The 17,062-nt window shown below is 53.2% G+C and overlaps 5 protein-coding genes across 5 annotated transcripts; 2 read left to right on the top strand and 3 right to left on the bottom strand.

The window, feature by feature from the left end:
* Nucleotides 1-171: 171 nt before the first annotated feature.
* Nucleotides 172-3,593, top strand: KVR01_006813 (uncharacterized protein; the record flags this gene model as incomplete). Its single annotated transcript, XM_044794237.1, has 4 exons — nt 172-507; nt 569-1,723; nt 1,789-2,374; nt 2,437-3,593. The coding sequence occupies 4 exons, from the start codon at nt 172-174 to the stop codon at nt 3,591-3,593; spliced, it is 3,234 nt and encodes a 1,077-aa protein (XP_044644244.1).
* An 804-nt stretch (nt 3,594-4,397) lies between these two features.
* KVR01_006637 (uncharacterized protein) lies at nt 4,398-6,100 on the bottom strand. Its single transcript, XM_044783956.1, has one exon. It carries the CDS (start codon nt 5,592-5,594, stop codon nt 4,548-4,550), a length of 1,047 nt encoding a protein of 348 aa, XP_044644068.1. The 5' UTR covers nt 5,595-6,100; the 3' UTR covers nt 4,398-4,547.
* Nucleotides 6,101-6,791: 691 nt separating this feature from the next.
* On the top strand, nt 6,792-8,606 carry KVR01_006800 (uncharacterized protein). The gene is made up of 3 exons (XM_044790961.1): nt 6,792-7,350; nt 7,412-8,402; nt 8,466-8,606. Exons 1-2 carry the CDS (start codon nt 6,895-6,897, stop codon nt 8,069-8,071), a joined length of 1,116 nt encoding a protein of 371 aa, XP_044644231.1. The 5' UTR covers nt 6,792-6,894; the 3' UTR covers nt 8,072-8,402; nt 8,466-8,606.
* Nucleotides 8,607-8,833: 227 nt separating this feature from the next.
* Nucleotides 8,834-10,253, bottom strand: KVR01_006687 (uncharacterized protein; the record flags this gene model as incomplete). The annotated part of the gene is made up of 2 exons (XM_044785612.1): nt 8,834-9,691; nt 9,960-10,253. The coding sequence occupies 2 exons, from the start codon at nt 10,251-10,253 to the stop codon at nt 8,834-8,836; spliced, it is 1,152 nt and encodes a 383-aa protein (XP_044644118.1).
* Nucleotides 10,254-14,819: 4,566 nt separating this feature from the next.
* On the bottom strand, nt 14,820-16,879 carry KVR01_006924 (uncharacterized protein). Its single transcript, XM_044782737.1, has 3 exons — nt 16,361-16,879; nt 16,084-16,210; nt 14,820-15,979 (listed from the first exon to the last, which is right to left on the bottom strand). The coding sequence occupies exons 1-3, from the start codon at nt 16,724-16,726 to the stop codon at nt 14,841-14,843; spliced, it is 1,632 nt and encodes a 543-aa protein (XP_044644355.1). The 5' UTR covers nt 16,727-16,879; the 3' UTR covers nt 14,820-14,840.
* Between the last annotated feature and the right edge of the window lie 183 nt (nt 16,880-17,062).

The raw sequence follows: 17,062 nt of genomic DNA, 5'->3' as shown, positions 1-17,062 counted from the left end.
ATTAGGCCTCTTCATGATATTTCTCCTCTGCATGAATGGTGGACTACTTGTCACTGGTAGCCCACAGGCAAGCAAGACCGTGAGTGAGGCTGCTCTAGAGCTTCACCTTTCTCGTTGACTATCCAGCTCTGAACGACGCGGATCTTCCGTCCGTAGAGCTAGTTGCCAACGATGAAGTCAAGCATCCTGCTTGCGCTTTGCAGCGCATCAACTCTTGTTTCCGCCCTGGGTCAAAAGCCTGTCGTTTCCTTCCAAGATTCCGATGGGGCTTTCCAGATAGCCGGAGGGCCCGTGTCCGCCGGTCAGATTTTGGTATCAGACAACGACTACTGGGGTGTCATAAGGGCAGCTGGGGATCTGGCTGCCGATTTTGGCAGAGTTACAGGCACCAACTACACACTCAGCACTGGCACTGGGATCTCGAATTCAACATATACCAATTATACCAGCAGTGCTTCGGCTGCCACGTACTCGTTCAGCCCGGTAAACAACAAGAACAACACAGTTGTAAGTGTTCCTTCATTGTGGTCCCCAGAACCCAATTCCCAAGCTTACCAACCGCATATAGTACTCTACCACGGAGCCCGAGCACTTTACGGGACCAGCTTATGCTGACCCAGACCTATCATCTGTGGTCGTCATTGCCGGCACTGTTGGCAACAGTACTCTTATCGACTCCCTCGTTTCATCAGGCGCCATAGACGTGTCCGAGATTGAAGGAGCATGGGAATCATTCACGTCCAAGCTGGTGTCCAACCCGACTGATGGAGTGTCTCAAGCCCTGGTGATTGCAGGAAGCGATCCCCGTGGCACTATTTTCGGTTTGTATGACGTGTCTGAGCAGATAGGTGTCTCTCCATGGTACTTCTGGGCCGATACACCCGTGCGCCAGACCACGGACATCTTCGTCCCTGCCAACCTCACAAAGGTTCAGGGTCCGCCCTCAGTCAAGTATCGCGGCATTTTCCTCAACGATGAGCAGCCAGGCCTGACGAACTGGGTGGCAACCAACTTTGAGGACGCCGAGAATGGCGCAGCGGGCTACGGCCCCGAATTCTACGCCCACGTGCTCGAGCTCATCCTCCGCCTGCGGGCAAACTACCTGTGGCCGACTGTGTGGGCGTCGATGTACGAGGTGGACTTCCCGGAGAACCAGCCGCTCGCCGACGCCTACGAGGTCGTCCTTGGCAGCTCACACACAGAGCCGCTCATGCGAGCCCAGAACGAGTTCCAGAACTTCTACCCGGGCGCCTGGGCATACAATCTCAACAACGAGACCATCGATGAGTACTTCCGGTACGGCGTGCAGAGGGCCAAGCCTTATGCGCGTAACTCGCTGTGGACCATGGGCATGCGCGGAACCGGTGATACGGCTATCGAAGGCCTGGGCGTCGACAAGATCGTGACGATGCTCGAGACTCTGGTGCACAACCAGCAGGAGATCATCAGTGAGGGTCTGGGCGGAGTTGACATCTCCACCGTGCCGCAGATGTGGTGCCTGTACAAGGAGGTGCAGACGTACATCTTCGAGGGTTTGTCCGTTCCAGATGATATCACCCTACTGTGGGCGGACGACAACTGGGGCAACGTCAGGCGTTTCCCGCTCGCCAACGAGACAGGCCGCGCCGGTGGTGCAGGCGTGTACTACCACTTTGATTATGTTGGTGACCCGAGAAACTACAAGTGGATCAACACCGTGAAGTTGGCCAAGACCGCGGAGCAGGTAAGCATATTTCTCTAGGTTCAGGAGAGCAGTATGATGAGACCCGTGTTCTGACGGCATAATAGATGCACATGGCCTACGCCCGTGGCGCCGATCGCATCTGGATCGTTAACGTCGGTGACCTGAAGCCTGTTGAAATCCCCATCAGCCACTTCATGGACATGGCCTATGACGCGGAGACATGGAATGTCGACAGCACGTCGGACTGGGCCGCGGCCTGGGCAGCGAGAGAGTTCGGCACGGACCTGGCAGCAAATATCTCGTCGTTGATGGTTCACTATGGAACTATGGCAAACCGTCGCAAGTTCGAGTTGATCGAGCCCCAGTCCTACAGCGTCATCAACTACAACGAGGGCGATGCGCTCCTTGCGGAGTGGGCTGAGCTGCAGTCCCAGGCCGAAGCCGTGTATGATTCTCTGGACGAGAGCCAGCAACCGGCGTTCTTCCAGATGGTCCTCCACCCGGTCATTGGGGGCAACATCGTCAACCAGATCTACATCGGGGCGGCCAAGAATATGTTGTACGCTGGTCAGAAGCGCAACTCGGCCAACCCAAAGATGATGGAGATCTTCGACCTGAGTGCAGCTGACTCTGAGCTGACAGATAGATGGGATGAGATGCTCGATGGGAAGTGGGCACACATGATGGACCGTAAGTACTTCCCTTGGCTGTAGGTGAATCAAAAGGTACCTGCGACTAACCAATATCATCAGAGACTCATCTTGGCTACGACGGATACTGGCAGCAGCCCATGCGGAACACGTTGCCCGCCATGAGCTACGTTCAGACTCAACGCGCGTCCCTCGCTGGTCACGTCGGCGTCGGCGTCGAGGGCTCCAACGGCACGGTCCAAGGTGACGATAAATATCACACCAACAGCGGTAACAGTCTCGCCGTTCCGCCACTGGAGCCATACGGCGCCGCGACTAGATACTTCGAGGTCTTCTCCCGTGGCACAGAAAGCTGCACGTGGACAGCTACGCCTTGGGCTCCTTATGTGAAGCTCTCCCAAAACACCGGCGTTGTCGGCCCCGACGGTGGTGACACCCGGGTGTACGTCACAATCGACTGGGCCAGTGCCCCAGCTGCCCCGAACGTGACGATGGTGAACATCAACGTCACCAACTCATGTCGTGATCTCGACAGATTCGGATTCAAGGAACCACTCGTGCAGGTGCCGGTATACAACCGCCTCCCACCGTCCAACTTCTCAGAGGGTTTCATCGAGTCGGACGGACACGTCGCCATCGACGGGCCCAACTACCAGGCCATCGTGCCAGGCTCCGGATCCGCAACCACAATCAACGGGTCCGCCGCCGAGAATGTGACATATCACACCTTTAAGGGAATCGGCCGGACGGGCGACGGCGTGGGTCTCGTGCCGCAGGACCTGGAGAAGCTGTCGCCTGATGCCGCCCCGGCGCTGGAGTACCAGATGTACCTGTTCAGCAACTCATCCAAGGCCAACGTCACGGTCTGGATCTCACCGTCCCACAACTATCTCGGTGACGGGACCCCGCTTCAGTATGCCATTGATCTCTCTCCTGCCGGCTCGGATGTGCCGTCGAACCTGACGATCGTCTCGCCCGTTGGCGCCACCGTTGGGCAGAACCTGCCGGCGGGCTGGGGATATGCGGTTGCGGATGGCGTGTGGGGAAAGACGGGCAACTACACCACTAGCTCTTTCAAGGTGCCGCAGGAAGGCGCGTACACCCTGCGTATCTGGGCTCTTATGCCAAGTATTATTGTGCAGAAGGTGGTGGTTGACCTGGGAGGCGTGAGGCCCAGCTATCTTGGTCCGCCTGAGAGCTTCTTACTCGGGCGGGATGAGCTCGGCGCGTACAATGGTACCACCGTCTTCTCGGGTTGATTGTTTTATTCATAAAAATAGTAGAATAACATTCAGAATTTAAGCATGCTTTTACAACACTGTAAGGCCAAGTCAGAGCCACATCTTGACTGTGAGACAAACAATGTGCCGTATTTTCTCTACGGCCATATTACCGTTCTGACGATATTCCTATACCTCACCGACTTGCATTGGAAATCATCATGAATTTCGATAACCTACCTCATGGTGGTCTACATTATTCATCCCCACATCAACCCACAAGCTCCCTAGACCTACCTGGAGGATAAACCCCTGAGGATGTTTGCCGACCTCGGAAGTCTTTCGATAGTCACCATGGCAGTAAGCTCGTTTCTATCGATCCAGAGGACACATACCCCGCGAAGCTCTGAAATACGCTTAGGTGAACCTGAGGGGTTTTGCAAATCCACGAAGCTTTCCCCATCACATAGATACGACAGGGATAATTTCTCATCAAGACAGAGCTTACTGGTGACGATGTCAGGGCGACAAAGACTGGGTTGAGATTCTTGGTCGGTGCGATGGCCACATTGATCTCAGCCCTAGTCCTTCGTCACCAATCTCGAGGGGCTAATGCATTCTGTGGGCGATAACTTGCCAGGTGGAAGCGGAGGCATAGGGCAATGTGTAAACCAACGGATCTAGCAAAACTTGAACATTGACAGGAGCAGCAGAAATTCGACACCTATCGCACCGTAGTCGTGATACTTTCAGATCGGACCCTGAAACGCATCCTGCGTAGGCTAGGTATTCATGTATCCCAGCAGATAGCATTCAAAATGTCACTTCCCTTGTTGGAAAATATGCCAGAGCACGAAGCAAGTAGTATTGACACGAAGCACACAAGGTCAAGTCTATGTACAGGAATTGCGCCAAGGAGCGCCAACCCGATGCAAATGTTTCTACATCATTCATTCTCCACATCCATCTCAGTGACCCAAGTGACCATCCGAATTAAGCAGCCATGGTGACGTAGACAGTCTTGGTCCTCTTGACGCAAGACTTGGTGGAAGCCGAGGGCAGGGGCGTGATGGCAGGGGCAGCATCGGTAGGGGCGGCAGCGGTGGGGGCGGCAGCGGTGGGGGCAGCAGCCTCGGTGTTGGCAGTCACTGGGGCAACAGACGAGGAAGACGAAGAAGCAGCTGGGGCGGGGGCGGCGGCCGAGCTGGCCGGGGCAGAGGGCTCAGCGGCCTCGCCGGAGCCGGACGAGGAGGAGCCGGCGCTGGAGAAGCCGGTGGTCAGGTCGCCGCTCTCGATGTAGACGCCGGAGAAGAACAGGTCCTCGGTGGCATCCGCGTAGCCGTCACGGGCGAGCTCGAGGACACCGACGTGCCAGTCCTGGCCGTTGGAGCTGACGCTGGCCTTGACGGGCTTGACGGCCTGGGTGAGCGCGTCGGAGCCGGTGGAGTGCCAGAAGCCGACGGTGCTGGCGTCGAAGTCGACCTCGTAGGCAAAGTTGTGCCAGACACCGGCCTCGAGGGTGGTGTTCCACTGAGACTGGGAGTTGGCGTACCACCGCAGCTGGTCGTCGGACTCGCCGGCCGCGCCCGAGATCCAGCCGTACTTGAGCTCGGTGAAGTGGGACTCGAAGAAGGCGATCTGGTGCTCGCGGTTCAGGGAGGGGGCGTTGGTGCCCTCGCGCTTCATGGAGAAGTGGTAGTACAGGGTGCCCGAGGTGATGGAGCTGGTGTCCTTGACCGAGGGGATGAGCTCTGTGCGGCGCATGTTCTGGCCGTTCCAGTAGGCAGTGTCGTCCAGGGTGACCTTGGCGCCCTTGGCGGCTCCTGGGCCGGCATAGTCGGCGGTGAAGTCGAGGTACTTGGAGGTGTCTGCGTCACCGTGGATGTACCACTGGTAGGGGCCGGCCTGGTTGGACCAGGACCAGTCGGCCAGGTCGGCAGTGGTCAGGGTGTCGAAGCTTCCATCCCAGACCTTGGTCCCGGCGGCGGCCAGACCCACGAGGTGGGCGGCGAGAGCAGCGAGGGCGGAGTGCTTCATCATCTTGGTTGAAAATGCTGTGTCTCGTGTGTGGTGGAAGAGAAAAAAGATCCTTTTGTCTTGTTTTGAGGGCTATCCGGAGCCGAAAAGAGCGAATGGGCTTAAAGAATGAAACGAACGAAAAGAGTGGTCGTCGAAAGGATCGAGTGGGAGACAGAGCAGCAGAATGCAGAACAGGAAAAGAGAGGCCGACAGGTCGTGAAGCACGTACGGTCACGATATTTATTGGGCCGTCATGGCCCGGCAGCCCGGAAATGCCCCTGGCAGGGAGGATGGCAATATAATTACAGGAGCGTTACCTGAAGTTCACCGTTAACGACGGGGCTGCTGGCGGCTCCGGGAGCAGGGCCTTGGGCGGGGACGACTTAGATAGTGAGGTACTGCGATTGGTCTATTTTCTTGCCGCAAGCGCGGGAGTATGGTCTGTTTTGAGGAAACATCAGGGGAAACAGACCGGGGTCCACGATGCGCCGCTGGGGAATGTCGTTTGAGCTTGATGATGGGGCCCCTGAGGGAAAGGCGGGTAGCCTCCTCCCAGCAGGGTTAATGCACCAATGGGAACATTTCCAGCCAGCGTCTCGCCTCCATCCCGTCCAGAAGGAGCACTGCCAGCGGCGACAGCAACTTGGAGGGGTGCATGCTAGATAATAATAATTCGAGTTGTGTGGTATATATATTTCATGTATCAATAACAAAACATGTTATAGGTCTTGATTTGACCCCAAGCTTTGCGGCTCCCGAGCAGTGCTACTCAAAGCCCAGCAGAGCAGACAGACCAGCGGCGTGGGATTGAGCTTAGCTTCTTGGCCTGCTCTCCCAGTCTGATGGCATGACGGAGATGAGCAGGGCTGTGGGACCACCAACCCTGGGAAGCGAGATGTTTCGAAACGCCCTATCGAGTCGCGGAAATTGAGCCGCCTCTGCTGCCTCACCTGCCGCCCATTTTCGACCGCCTTCTCGATGATCCAACAATTCTGGGCCTAAATATTTGGCCCTCCCGAGGTCGGGTGTGCTGGGAAATCGGTCGATCCGGGCGATCTTCCTGACAGCCAATGGGCGGTGGCAGCAACCACCCACGACCGTTGTACTCCGTATTTGCATGCACCGTTCACAGTGTGGGAGGCCGACCAGGGCTGCCAGGGTTAGGAGCTGTCGTTGCCTGCCCTGCCTGCCTGTCAGCCGCCACCCCCCCCCACCCGCATTGCAGCCATGATCCCGGCATCGATCAGTCTGTCATTGAAACATTGAAGTTGCTTCCACTGTGGACTGTCGATCCGACTAACATCAGGGTCCTCACCTTGCGATGGCCCTAACAAGGTTGGCGACGACAACATTGAATCTGCCAGACGGACCTGTCGAGGTCGCTGTCGGAGAAGCCACACCAGAGCAGCAACTGGAGTGTTGCAGGCTTGCCGGGACCGCCTTTGCTGCACCTCTCTCCCAGGACCAATATGTTGAGCTGGAGCGCCATCTCGGCAGCCTGCCACTCGCCGTGCCCCGAGCAAGACGCTACTGGTGCCTGTACCCAATCAACAACCCGAATTGCATCCTCGCCACGTGCAAGACCCTCCACAGATTCATCCTCGTCAAAGAAGGCGCCAAAGTGACCGAGAATGACGGCTACTGCATTGCCAGCGTCATAACAAATCCAGACTACAGGAAGGCTGGTCTGGCTTCTATGCTGATGGGCCATGTAGCCGAGTGGATGGATGGTCCTGGAGCAGCAACAGCCAGCATGCTTTATACCAGCATCGGAGATGTGAGTCTGGTCCCCGAACTTGAATCGCGTCGGCCAACAGGCTGATTGATATGTCTTCAAGTTCTATGCCAAAAGGGGCTGGGGCCCGCTGCCTGCTTTCGAGTCTACCTTGACGTGTGCTACCAATGCCACATTTGACAGGCCGCCCAGTCTACCTGGAACGCGAGTCTTGACTCCTACAGACGTCGATACGCTCTGTGCCAGGGACGTCGAGAGCGTCAAAGTGGTGATGCGTCAGATGCAGACCTCTACAGGCCAGAGGCTTGCTGCTGTTTCTCCGACGGCCGATCTCATCAACTTGTTGCAGGAAAGGGCTAACTTTATGGCCCTGAAACAATTCGGTAAACCAACGGAGCATCGGGGTGCGATCAGCGAATCTGGGGACTCTTGGCTATATTGGTATCATGATTTCCGAAAAGGACAGCTGGCCGTGCTGAGGATCCACCTCTCGCATGGCTTTGCGGGAAGGCAGCCGGAGCAGCTTGTCAGTCTGTTTCTAGATGCTTTAGAGGAGGCTGCGGCATGGGCGTTGCCGAAAGTGACAGTCTGGGACGCCAACCCAGTCGTCCTCGAGGCGTTAGATCTTCTTGAGGACCGGCATGCGGTGAAGGTGACAAACGGGCAAAGACAACAAAGGAGTATACCATCATTGAGGTGGAGAGGCGACGATGGATCAAAGACGGCCTGTCTTCACTGCAACGAGTTTTATGCGTGGAGCTGAACTCCATCATCGATTTCCATTCTACTTGAAAGCCAATTACGGCGCGACAGGGCGCTCACTACAACTGTGCGTGCGGAGCTCCTTCACCCTTAGGTACTCACTGAAGTCGCTGCACTTATTCGATAAAATGACCCCGGAAACCAGACTGTCATTCCGCGGACTGCCTCGAACTTACCATGCCAATTTGTCGTGTCTACAGAAGACGAGGGTGTCATTGAATGTCGATACAACGGCATAACATCATCGCTATTCGCGAGATACTCGCTTTGGCACGAATAAATGCAGAGTATAGTACCGCTTCATGAGATCTCAGAGTTTTCCTGCCTGGATCGTAAGCCTGGTTCCCACACACCAGTTTCACTCTTAACACCATGGTTAATTCGATATCTAACAGAAGGCTTTCTGGTTCAAAGAGGAAATAAAACGTTTGTTTGATAAGCAGCCGCGGGGCATTGATGGGCTCGAACAGCCACTTTGGGCCCCGGGGCGTCATCTGAAGCGCGCTCAGTTTGATCTCTCAAGTGTGTGTGGGCAGGGCTGTTAGAAGGTCGCGGTCTGTCTTGGATTTCAGAACCTATACTAGTATGTTTGGTACTGGAATATGATTCCCGACTCAGCCAACCCTATTTTCATTTGTTTCGCTCCATGAGTGTAGCTCAAATTCTAGTCCACCGACAAACGTCAAAGACGTTGACCAAAATCAGCAAGCAACAACCAAGAACACCAGTATGGGTGGGCATTCTCCGTGAAACCCCCAAGGACTCATACCCATTCCCAAGTCGCATCTCCAATGGTGGCGGGGTTGTAACCATTGAAATAAATGGCGAAATCGAAACCAGCAAAGCCCATGGTGAAGTAGAAACCCTCGATTGTCCGTCCTGCGAACTCGACATACTCGTTGATGGCGCGTTGCATCGACCTCGCAAACCGTGCCCGCTGCATTATGTAGTTGAAAGCGTTGTTTTCGTTGGCTCCCGCGCCATTCCTGAATACCATGAGCGGGCCGGCGATGTTGGCACCCATCATCTGGTATACCTCTCCAACCGCGTTACATAAAGTGTCCTCGATGACAGTGTCAAATCGGACCTCGGTGAGCAGGTTCAGGTTCCTGTAACCCGGATACATTCTCCAAAAGTTGATCACATCATCGTAAAAGGCTGCCCTCTGGCCAGACGGGCGGTTGTCTCTTGCAGCCCATGCCTCGTGGACGCGCAGAACCCCGTTGTTGACGCCATTGATCATGAGAGCGAATGTTCCGATCACACTGGTCTGAGGCACTGGAGCCTGTTGGCCTGCTTGGGCCGGTGGTTGGGTGGTCCATGTGATGCACCCGTAGTTCCAGCCTGGCTGGGGGTCAATCACGACATGCGTACCGACCTCAACTGCGTAACCATACTGGGATAGTTCTCGGACTTGGCGGGAGGGCACCTTGATCGCTGGGCGTAGCTCCCCGGGGGACGAGGCAGGCAAGTTGTCATCATCATCGTCGCCGAATACGGATGGGGTGGGGCTCGTGGTGTTGGAGCAGCTGCATTTGCCTGGGGACCACTGGAACAGCAGCTCGTCCGTAAAGGCATTCTTCCAATACTCGTTGCTCGTGTCAAACTCGGGCGCGATACACTGCGTGGGTGATTGTCAGCATTTAATCCCAAGATACTTGAGTCTGCATCGTCTCTTTCGGTAAGAATGCTTCTGTGCCGTTGAATATTGAGGGGTTTGTGGTTTCGTTCTCAATCCGTATACATTCCAAAACGTACGGTCCCTTCAATACACTTGAGCAGTGGTAAACGCTCAAAGAGGCAGTGTTTGAAAAATAAAGTACAATGCAAATGAAGGTGTAAGAAGACCAAGGAGGTGCCCAGGTGGCCTTATCGAGGGGTAGACTTACATCCCAAGTGTTGAAACCCCCATTCATGAAGCAGTACAGTTCACAAGAAGCGAGCGACTGCAGAGGACTAGCCTCGAAGGTGGTGTAGCTCATACATTGTCCCTTCTCCGCGAGGGCGAGGATGACTTTGTGCGTGGACCAGTTGTCAAAGGTCGAATTGACAGGTAGGTAGGGGTTGGTGAAGACTCTCATTTCCAGATTGATCGGGTCGTCGCCGTCGACCCTGCCAAAGCAGACACCTGCGAACAGGTGCAGCAGGTTGAGGAACAACGGCAGGAGTATGATCAACGCCATGATATACGATCGAGGCACGCTGGTCGGGTGAAATTGGCGACTCAAGAGACCTCAAAGACTGCAGATTGTGGGCGTGGATGTGTGAGGTTGTGAGATCGGCGGTCTGAGATGGCGATGGATGTCGAGAGGAAGTTCAGATATAACAGTCTCAAGGAGTGGAGACACTGCGCCCTGTCAGGTTCCAGTGAATGCTGGGGCTTGTCGATTGGAAAGTCACAATCGATGGGATTGTACAACGTCTCCTGTATGTAGCGTTTGAACTGCTCCAGCGTTGGTATATCAAACGCAGCACAAACGACCCAGCTTCTGGGTTTCTACATTGTGAGCCCGATTCACTCCCGACAAAATGGCTGTGAGTGACTGAGGAGTTGGTTTCGGGTGTCTAGAAAACACCTCGGTGCATAGTACCTCAAAACACTCTCAATTTACTATCAGTGTCCCGGAAGTGCTCAAGCCACGCAGACTCCGAGTCTGTACCATAATTGCCCTTTCCCGAACTTCCACAGCAGCATATTAGAACTAATCAGTCTGCCGGCGCTAGAATTTGCCATATGAACTGACTCCATACATTGTGAGGGAAGCTTGAAGCGATCCTTCTATGATGTTACTAGGTATGTGGGCCATGACGCCGCCGTGGAGGACTTCAACGTTTGCTAGCACCGGAGGAAGACGGACTCGTTCTAATTACACCGCTCTTTCCACATCAACTGACAACTCGCTCTTCACCATTATTGCAGAATTCGAGTATTCCCTGCTTGTAGATGGCTGTGGCGTGGTGACAACTGCATCTGACCCCAAGGCACCATCGAATATACCCAGCTGCCCATTGTGGCCATATTCATACAATCGAGGTGTCCTCATTTCTATTTTGTCAAGCTCTAAGCCTCCCCGTGCCATTCCCAATTTTGCCCAAAATTGGGCTTCCCGCAGCTGACGGAGCGAAGTCTTCCCATTCGGCATATTTCGTCTTGAATCCTTCTGTTGTTGTTCGTAGCCGGGTAGCGTCGGTAACCTCGGCGGCCCTCTGGACTTCTGTGAAGAATCCCCGCCAATGGACTTGAAAAGTGGGCGCAAGAGAGGCAAACAAGCTTCAGGTTGCTATCAGTTCAACAGACCGTGCAAGGCAATATGGAGGAATAGCTTTGCTCACTTGATGCGATGGCCAGATTCACTTCCGCGACTGTCCATATAAAAATAGAGGCCACGTTCCAGGAGAACTCATCAGTGTTGCTAGGATCGTATTTGGTCGAGTACACAATCACCGCGATCGTAGCCACACAGACAAAGATGCCGAACATGAAGAGGCCGGTTAGACCGCACTTCTTTGCTCGGTTTAATCGTAACTTTTGCACCTGAATTGCGGGTATGATGAGAAGTGCAATTTCAGCGAGAAGATGTATGTACTGTAGTGAGACGTTGGCGTGGTAAAAGCTCAATTTACGGTAGGGACATCGAGCTCCAGACACCGAAGTGTCCCAATATGCATGCACTGGTATGCAATGCAGTATGTTAAGGATAAGCTAGGCACACCAATTAGCTGCCTTGCTCTTGGTTTAGCGACGAGGAGCTTGGTCTGGAGTCGTCTATAGATAGATTTCCATGGACACAGAGATGTATATAGACTGGGAGGACTGACTCTGACCACAAGCCATAGTACGGCTATTATTGTCAAAACAATAATCGATACTTTTGCGCTTCTGACGCTGTTGAAGATCCTCCAGTAAAACGCCAGCACAGCAAGTTTGGAGAAGCTGAGTGATGGAATGTAAAACATCTCTTCTACCATTAGTCACCTGACACGATTCTATAGTGCTCTGGTAAATATGGCTTACCCAGGACGAATAGGTCAATCCTTGCATCACGGAGGATCTCGTCTTTGGGTCGGTCGATATCTTCGACATGGAGGCCAAAACCATCTTGAGTCCCTAAGGCCCCAATGTTAGTCCTTATAATCTAAAATCCAACGGGTCGCCCACGGTCCCGAGGTCTCTTACATTTGATCATCGTACCGGCAACTCCCACATTCAGTAGCTGGCGCAACTTCAGCAAATATTCATAGTCTTGGCTCAAAAACACCTGTAATATACTGCTAGCACTGGACATGCAGCTCACATATGCAATAATAGCGAAATAATCGTCCCACCACAATCGATTTTTTGTCAGCCGTCTGCACAGTAGTCGAAGTATCAGTGTCAATGTCGCAAAGGACCACGTGATGGAGAGAGCGGCAAAGAGCTCCGGCTGTCGCGTCATGATTTCACCATAGGTGCCGGTCGCGGGCGATCCCAAACTCGTAGCAGAGCTCTGTCGCTATCTGTCGCAGAGGCCGGTGGTGGTGTTCGATATTTGAGAGGTCGTCGATCCAAGCCACGGGCTGATCCAATATCGGGCGGAGGAAAAGACTGGCATGGGGTATCTCGGCGCCGGTAGGAGCCCGCTAGTTCTGGAACGTCGTCATGGCTCGGAACGACGCGATACCGAGCCCGTTGTACCAACGAGTCAGAGCAGAAAGGAGTGGTATTGTTGACGGAAGGAGAGATCTATCCCAGCAGTCTGGGATCATTCGAAAAATGCAACCGAGAACTGCCACAACGGGCCAAGAAGGCTGGGGAACGATCACATTGGATGACGTTGGGCCTAACGACGCACGTCATGAATCGCGGTGCCAACTGGTGGCCGGTGGCTGGAAGCATCATTCCTTGCTAAACCTCGATGGTCGGTCCAGAACTCTCGGTGAATGAATAGACTTCGCCTGACAAGAACATCCCCACCCCGCGCAGATGCTTTTGATCTTCCGCCGGATAAAAAGTTCAACTTCTGGAGTCGGCCAAGAAAGTCACACATTCTGGCGACTATCTCATGTGAGATGATGTCGAAGGCGCCGACCATAAACATATCGATATTTTGGTTGAGTAACTGGGTATTATTTGCTTTACTACCTAGGCACTTGACTAGGGCTTAAAGCTACGGTTTCTGCTTCGGCTTATTATCAGTCATTTTGTACTGCGCTGTCGCTCTCTGGTACTGCGCCCGCATAGTATGCACAAATGGCACACTAGGACCCCGGGCCGATCATGCCACGTCAAGCATCGACTTTGCAGATCATGAACGCCACTGTTATGCTTTGTCGGCTTCTGCGGCGATGTGATCCCCGCCGTGGTCTCTCCAATGAGATCTTGGAGATCTCCCTCGAGCTCCCAGATCTTGCCTGGGGACCCTGTCTTGTGGAATCTTGCAAGACTTATCTTGGCAACATTTTTAATCTCCACACTCCCAACCATTCACCCATTTAAGTCCCTTCGAAATTACCTCTGTATATGCTAACTTGTTCCGTTATCATTCCGTGTTTGCCTAAAGTTGTCCCTAGGGTAGGTATATACCTAAGCTAAAACAGGTAGAGAGCCGTTTCGTGCTGGTCCCAAGCTGGAACGTGTTTCCCCTCTTTGACTACTGCCTTGATTAATTGATCAACAAATAGATTTCGTTGTATAAACGCTCGGCCTTTCCCATACGGACTGAAACTTCTTTATTTATATCCATCTACTAAGTCTAACTTTCCAGCATAGAGGCAAGCCTCAGACAGTATATGTTTCTACGTAGTCAATGTGCCGGCATTTCCGTACCTAGGTATGCATGGTCTGAATTCAATTATGTTTTTTTGGTCATAAATTGCGCCTGGATCGTCATTTATTTTGAGAAAAAGCTCCTTAAACAGTGTATGTTTGTAAACAGCAAATGCCGCGTGTGTGGGACAAACTTACACCGCATTCTTTTCATCTGCACAGCATCGATGTACGTTTTCTGATTTGGTCTTGGTATATCCTATTATAACTCTCTGTGGAAGCGCTTCTTTCGCCTTTGGCATATTTTATTGCCCCTACATGTGACCCCCCACTCATTGAAATTGCTGCATTGGAGTTTCATCCAGGTGGCTTAGAGTAAAGCCCTTGAGTTGGTCGACCAGAAAGTGCACAAATGTTGAGGACTTTGGGATCTGTCGACGCCCGGGCTTATGTCCGATAGACGGAAGAGGTCTTGGGAACAAGGTTGCCTGCCACAGACGGGATTGGAACGAGTTTCTGAAGATCCATAGGATTTCTCAATGAGCCGTCTAAAGGTTTCGGAGGTGCTAGTAGCATTTGGCAATATGTGGCCGCGACCTCGGGATCCTCCTAGCAAGCCAAGCAACGAACGCGGACCATTATCCCCTTCTCCTGCGGTACGCCACTGTTGACGTACCACAGCCCTCCAGGGGAAATGGACGTGGCCAGGAGATCGCCAACACGTCGCCATTGCCGATGATGATGCGTCCAGTAATTCCAGCAGACCCGGAGAGCGACTTGTAACGCCGTCAACAGCAGCACCAAAAAAAACCGGATTACTGATACGGTCCTCAAATTCTGCCGATTTTGTATCGTGCCATGTTCTCAACACTTTTTCTCTCGACAGGGCCCAAAATCGCCGACCTCTTGCAGCGAAACGAGCAAGGGTAGATGCTTAGTTTCTAATCTCTATACATATAAAACGGATGTGGCGCCTTCACATAGTGGTAAACGCTCAAGACTACGAGGAAAGGTACTGAATGCATTATGAGCGTTCGATATCTGACGCTCTCTGTGATCGACGAACGTCTCGGAGGATAAGTGAGCGCCTGTCTAAAATCCGAACGCGTAGTGTTCTTAGAGCACTAATCTCACTCTTGTCTTGTTCTGTCATCTCGGCCCCTGCTTCTTCAATCTTGAGTGCTGCTGAATGCAGCATCTTGGTCATTTGCAACATTTCCTTTGCCTGTACATCTAGCCGTGCTATTTCCTCGTCGCTTATTGTTCCCTTAGCGGAACCAGTAACAGAAACTTCGGAGTCGTGGGTCTGACGGTCGGCGTTATTTTCAGTGCCATTCGTAGCAACGCTGGATGGAGTGGGTGCTCCTCTGTCGCTGGAAGCGGTATCGGGGGCCTGTGATCCGGTTTCAGCTTGATCAGTATTACATACTGAGGTGCCGTCTGCAAGAACTGTCTGTGGTTGTCTTTTGGTGGGTTTCGACAGCGTGGATGCTTTCGCAGTTGATGATTCTGCTACTTCGTGTCTCTCTACCGACTTCTCCGTGTCGGTCGTTTTTTCGGTTGCCGCAGCTTTCGCGGTGATTTCGTGGTGACTGATAGAATCATCAAATACAAGCTCTGTCTTATTTGTAAATTCTTCTTCAGGTGGGTTGGTTGTTCTCGCCGCGATCTGCGATCTCTTAGCCAAAGCGCGAGCAGCCGCCATCCCTGATGGCTGCAGAGCTGATCGAGATGCAACCCGCTTGAGCTTTTTCTTCAAATGTGTACGCTCCGTTTGCGCCGCCTTGCTAGGTTGCCACAGCCGTTTCGTACGTGTCCACAGCCGTTTAGCATGACCCCAAAGCCAGGTATCCTGCTTCTTCCGGGCAGGTAAGCGCTTCGAATGGGAGCGCTTCGAATGGGAGTGCTTCAATTGGGTTTCAAGAATACCCTCCAGGAGTTCGAAGTGATGACCAATAAAAAATTTGTCTGGGAGGATCATCTGGGACTTGACGATTCTCCAGATCCACGACCGTTCCGCAGGCTCGAGGAGCCGGTGCTTGATTCCAAACCGAGTGTAGATCCTTTGGACCTGCGCTTCACTGGCGCCGTCCACGTCCACGGCAGCGATGAGAGCTTCAAGTGTGGTAGCCATATCGTATGACTTCACGATATCCTTCGAGACTTTAGATCCATCAGTACATATGTAAGGGCCACCCCTTGTTGATGAAAACAGAACGACAGAGAACGCCCCTCGACTGGAACTTGATTACTGCGAGATTACTTACTTGCACACTCGTCGAGACCCAATTTGAAACCGATTTCAGCAAGGCGTTCGTTTGAAAGAGTCTGAAGTTGAATTTCCGACCACTCGACGCCGCCCAAATTGGCCTTGTCGTACCAATTGCGAGCCAGCTGCAACGTTGAGGATTAGCTTCCAACTAAGGCACCAACGGGGTACTTAAGTACCTAGGTAGGTAGCTTTCATACAAATACCCGGAAGGGGGGGTGGGGGTCGACCAGACTATGCTAAAGGCATTAAGGTGTTGCCTGCAGGCTACTTACATGGAGTGTGCCCAGAGCATCTCCTACCAAGGCAAGGCGAGAGTTCCTTGGTCTCCCGCGCGCTTTTCCACTTGGCAGAAGTATGTCCCGTTTCTCTTGGTCCAGAGCTTCGTATAATTTGTCGACATCCTTGAATTGATAACCGAGTATTTTCTCGGCTGTTGCCAACTTGAGTGCTGTTGATGCGGTCTTGGACCATCCTCGCATTACAACCGCCATTGCGCCGTTAAGAAAACAGCGCACATGTGGGATCCGATGCCCACTATGTGCATACCTAGGTACTGCCTGGCTGACGCTGTGTTGGATTGGGCGCAGGCCGGTGGATCTGGTTAAGCTAAGAGCTTGAGCAAGCGCGTCGACGACCATGCACTGATATGGCGTGAGTTCGACGCGTGCAAATTTTCGACGGTCGCCACGCGGTCATCTGACCCCACACGTGACTTGGCCGATCAAAGCGTCGGCCTAGCCTTTGATGCCTCTGCTTCTGACCTCTAGTGTTGGTGGCGAGAAGGGTGTTGCTGAAGCTGAAATGCGGCCCTTGAAAAAAATTCGCTGTCGGAACGAATCAATAGTGGTGTGAAAGCTTTGCTACCTAAGTACCCAGGTACCTAGGTACTGAAGTCGGTAGCCTAGGGTAGACTTGCACATGTGGTTTAGAAGGTCATCAATGGTCATGGTAGCGCCGCCGGGCGAGCAAGGGTC

The sequence above is a fragment of the Diaporthe batatas genome (assembly GCF_019321695.1).
Source record: "Diaporthe batatas strain CRI 302-4 chromosome Unknown Contig00007, whole genome shotgun sequence".
NCBI lineage: Eukaryota > Fungi > Ascomycota > Sordariomycetes > Diaporthales > Diaporthaceae > Diaporthe > Diaporthe batatas.
This window is presented reverse-complemented; position numbering and strand designations above follow the sequence as displayed.

What these genes read in the sequence shown, in the direction of transcription:
- KVR01_006637 (XM_044783956.1), bottom strand. Translation starts at nt 5,594, where the DNA reads ATGATGAAGCACTCCGCCCTCGCTGCTCTCGCCGCCCACCTCGTGGGT.
- KVR01_006800 (XM_044790961.1), top strand. Translation starts at nt 6,895, where the DNA reads ATGGCCCTAACAAGGTTGGCGACGACAACATTGAATCTGCCAGACGGA. An exon ending in TTTATACCAGCATCGGAGAT is followed by an intron (nt 7,351 to 7,411) that starts GTGAGTCTGGTC and finishes TATGTCTTCAAG; the next exon opens with TTCTATGCCAAAAGGGGCTG.
- KVR01_006924 (XM_044782737.1), bottom strand. Translation starts at nt 16,726, where the DNA reads ATGGTCGTCGACGCGCTTGCTCAAGCTCTTAGCTTAACCAGATCCACC. An exon ending in ATGCTCTGGGCACACTCCAT is followed by an intron (nt 16,211 to 16,360) that starts GTAAGTAGCCTG and finishes TCAACGTTGCAG; the next exon opens with CTGGCTCGCAATTGGTACGA. An exon ending in GGGTCTCGACGAGTGTGCAA is followed by an intron (nt 15,980 to 16,083) that starts GTAAGTAATCTC and finishes ATGGATCTAAAG; the next exon opens with TCTCGAAGGATATCGTGAAG.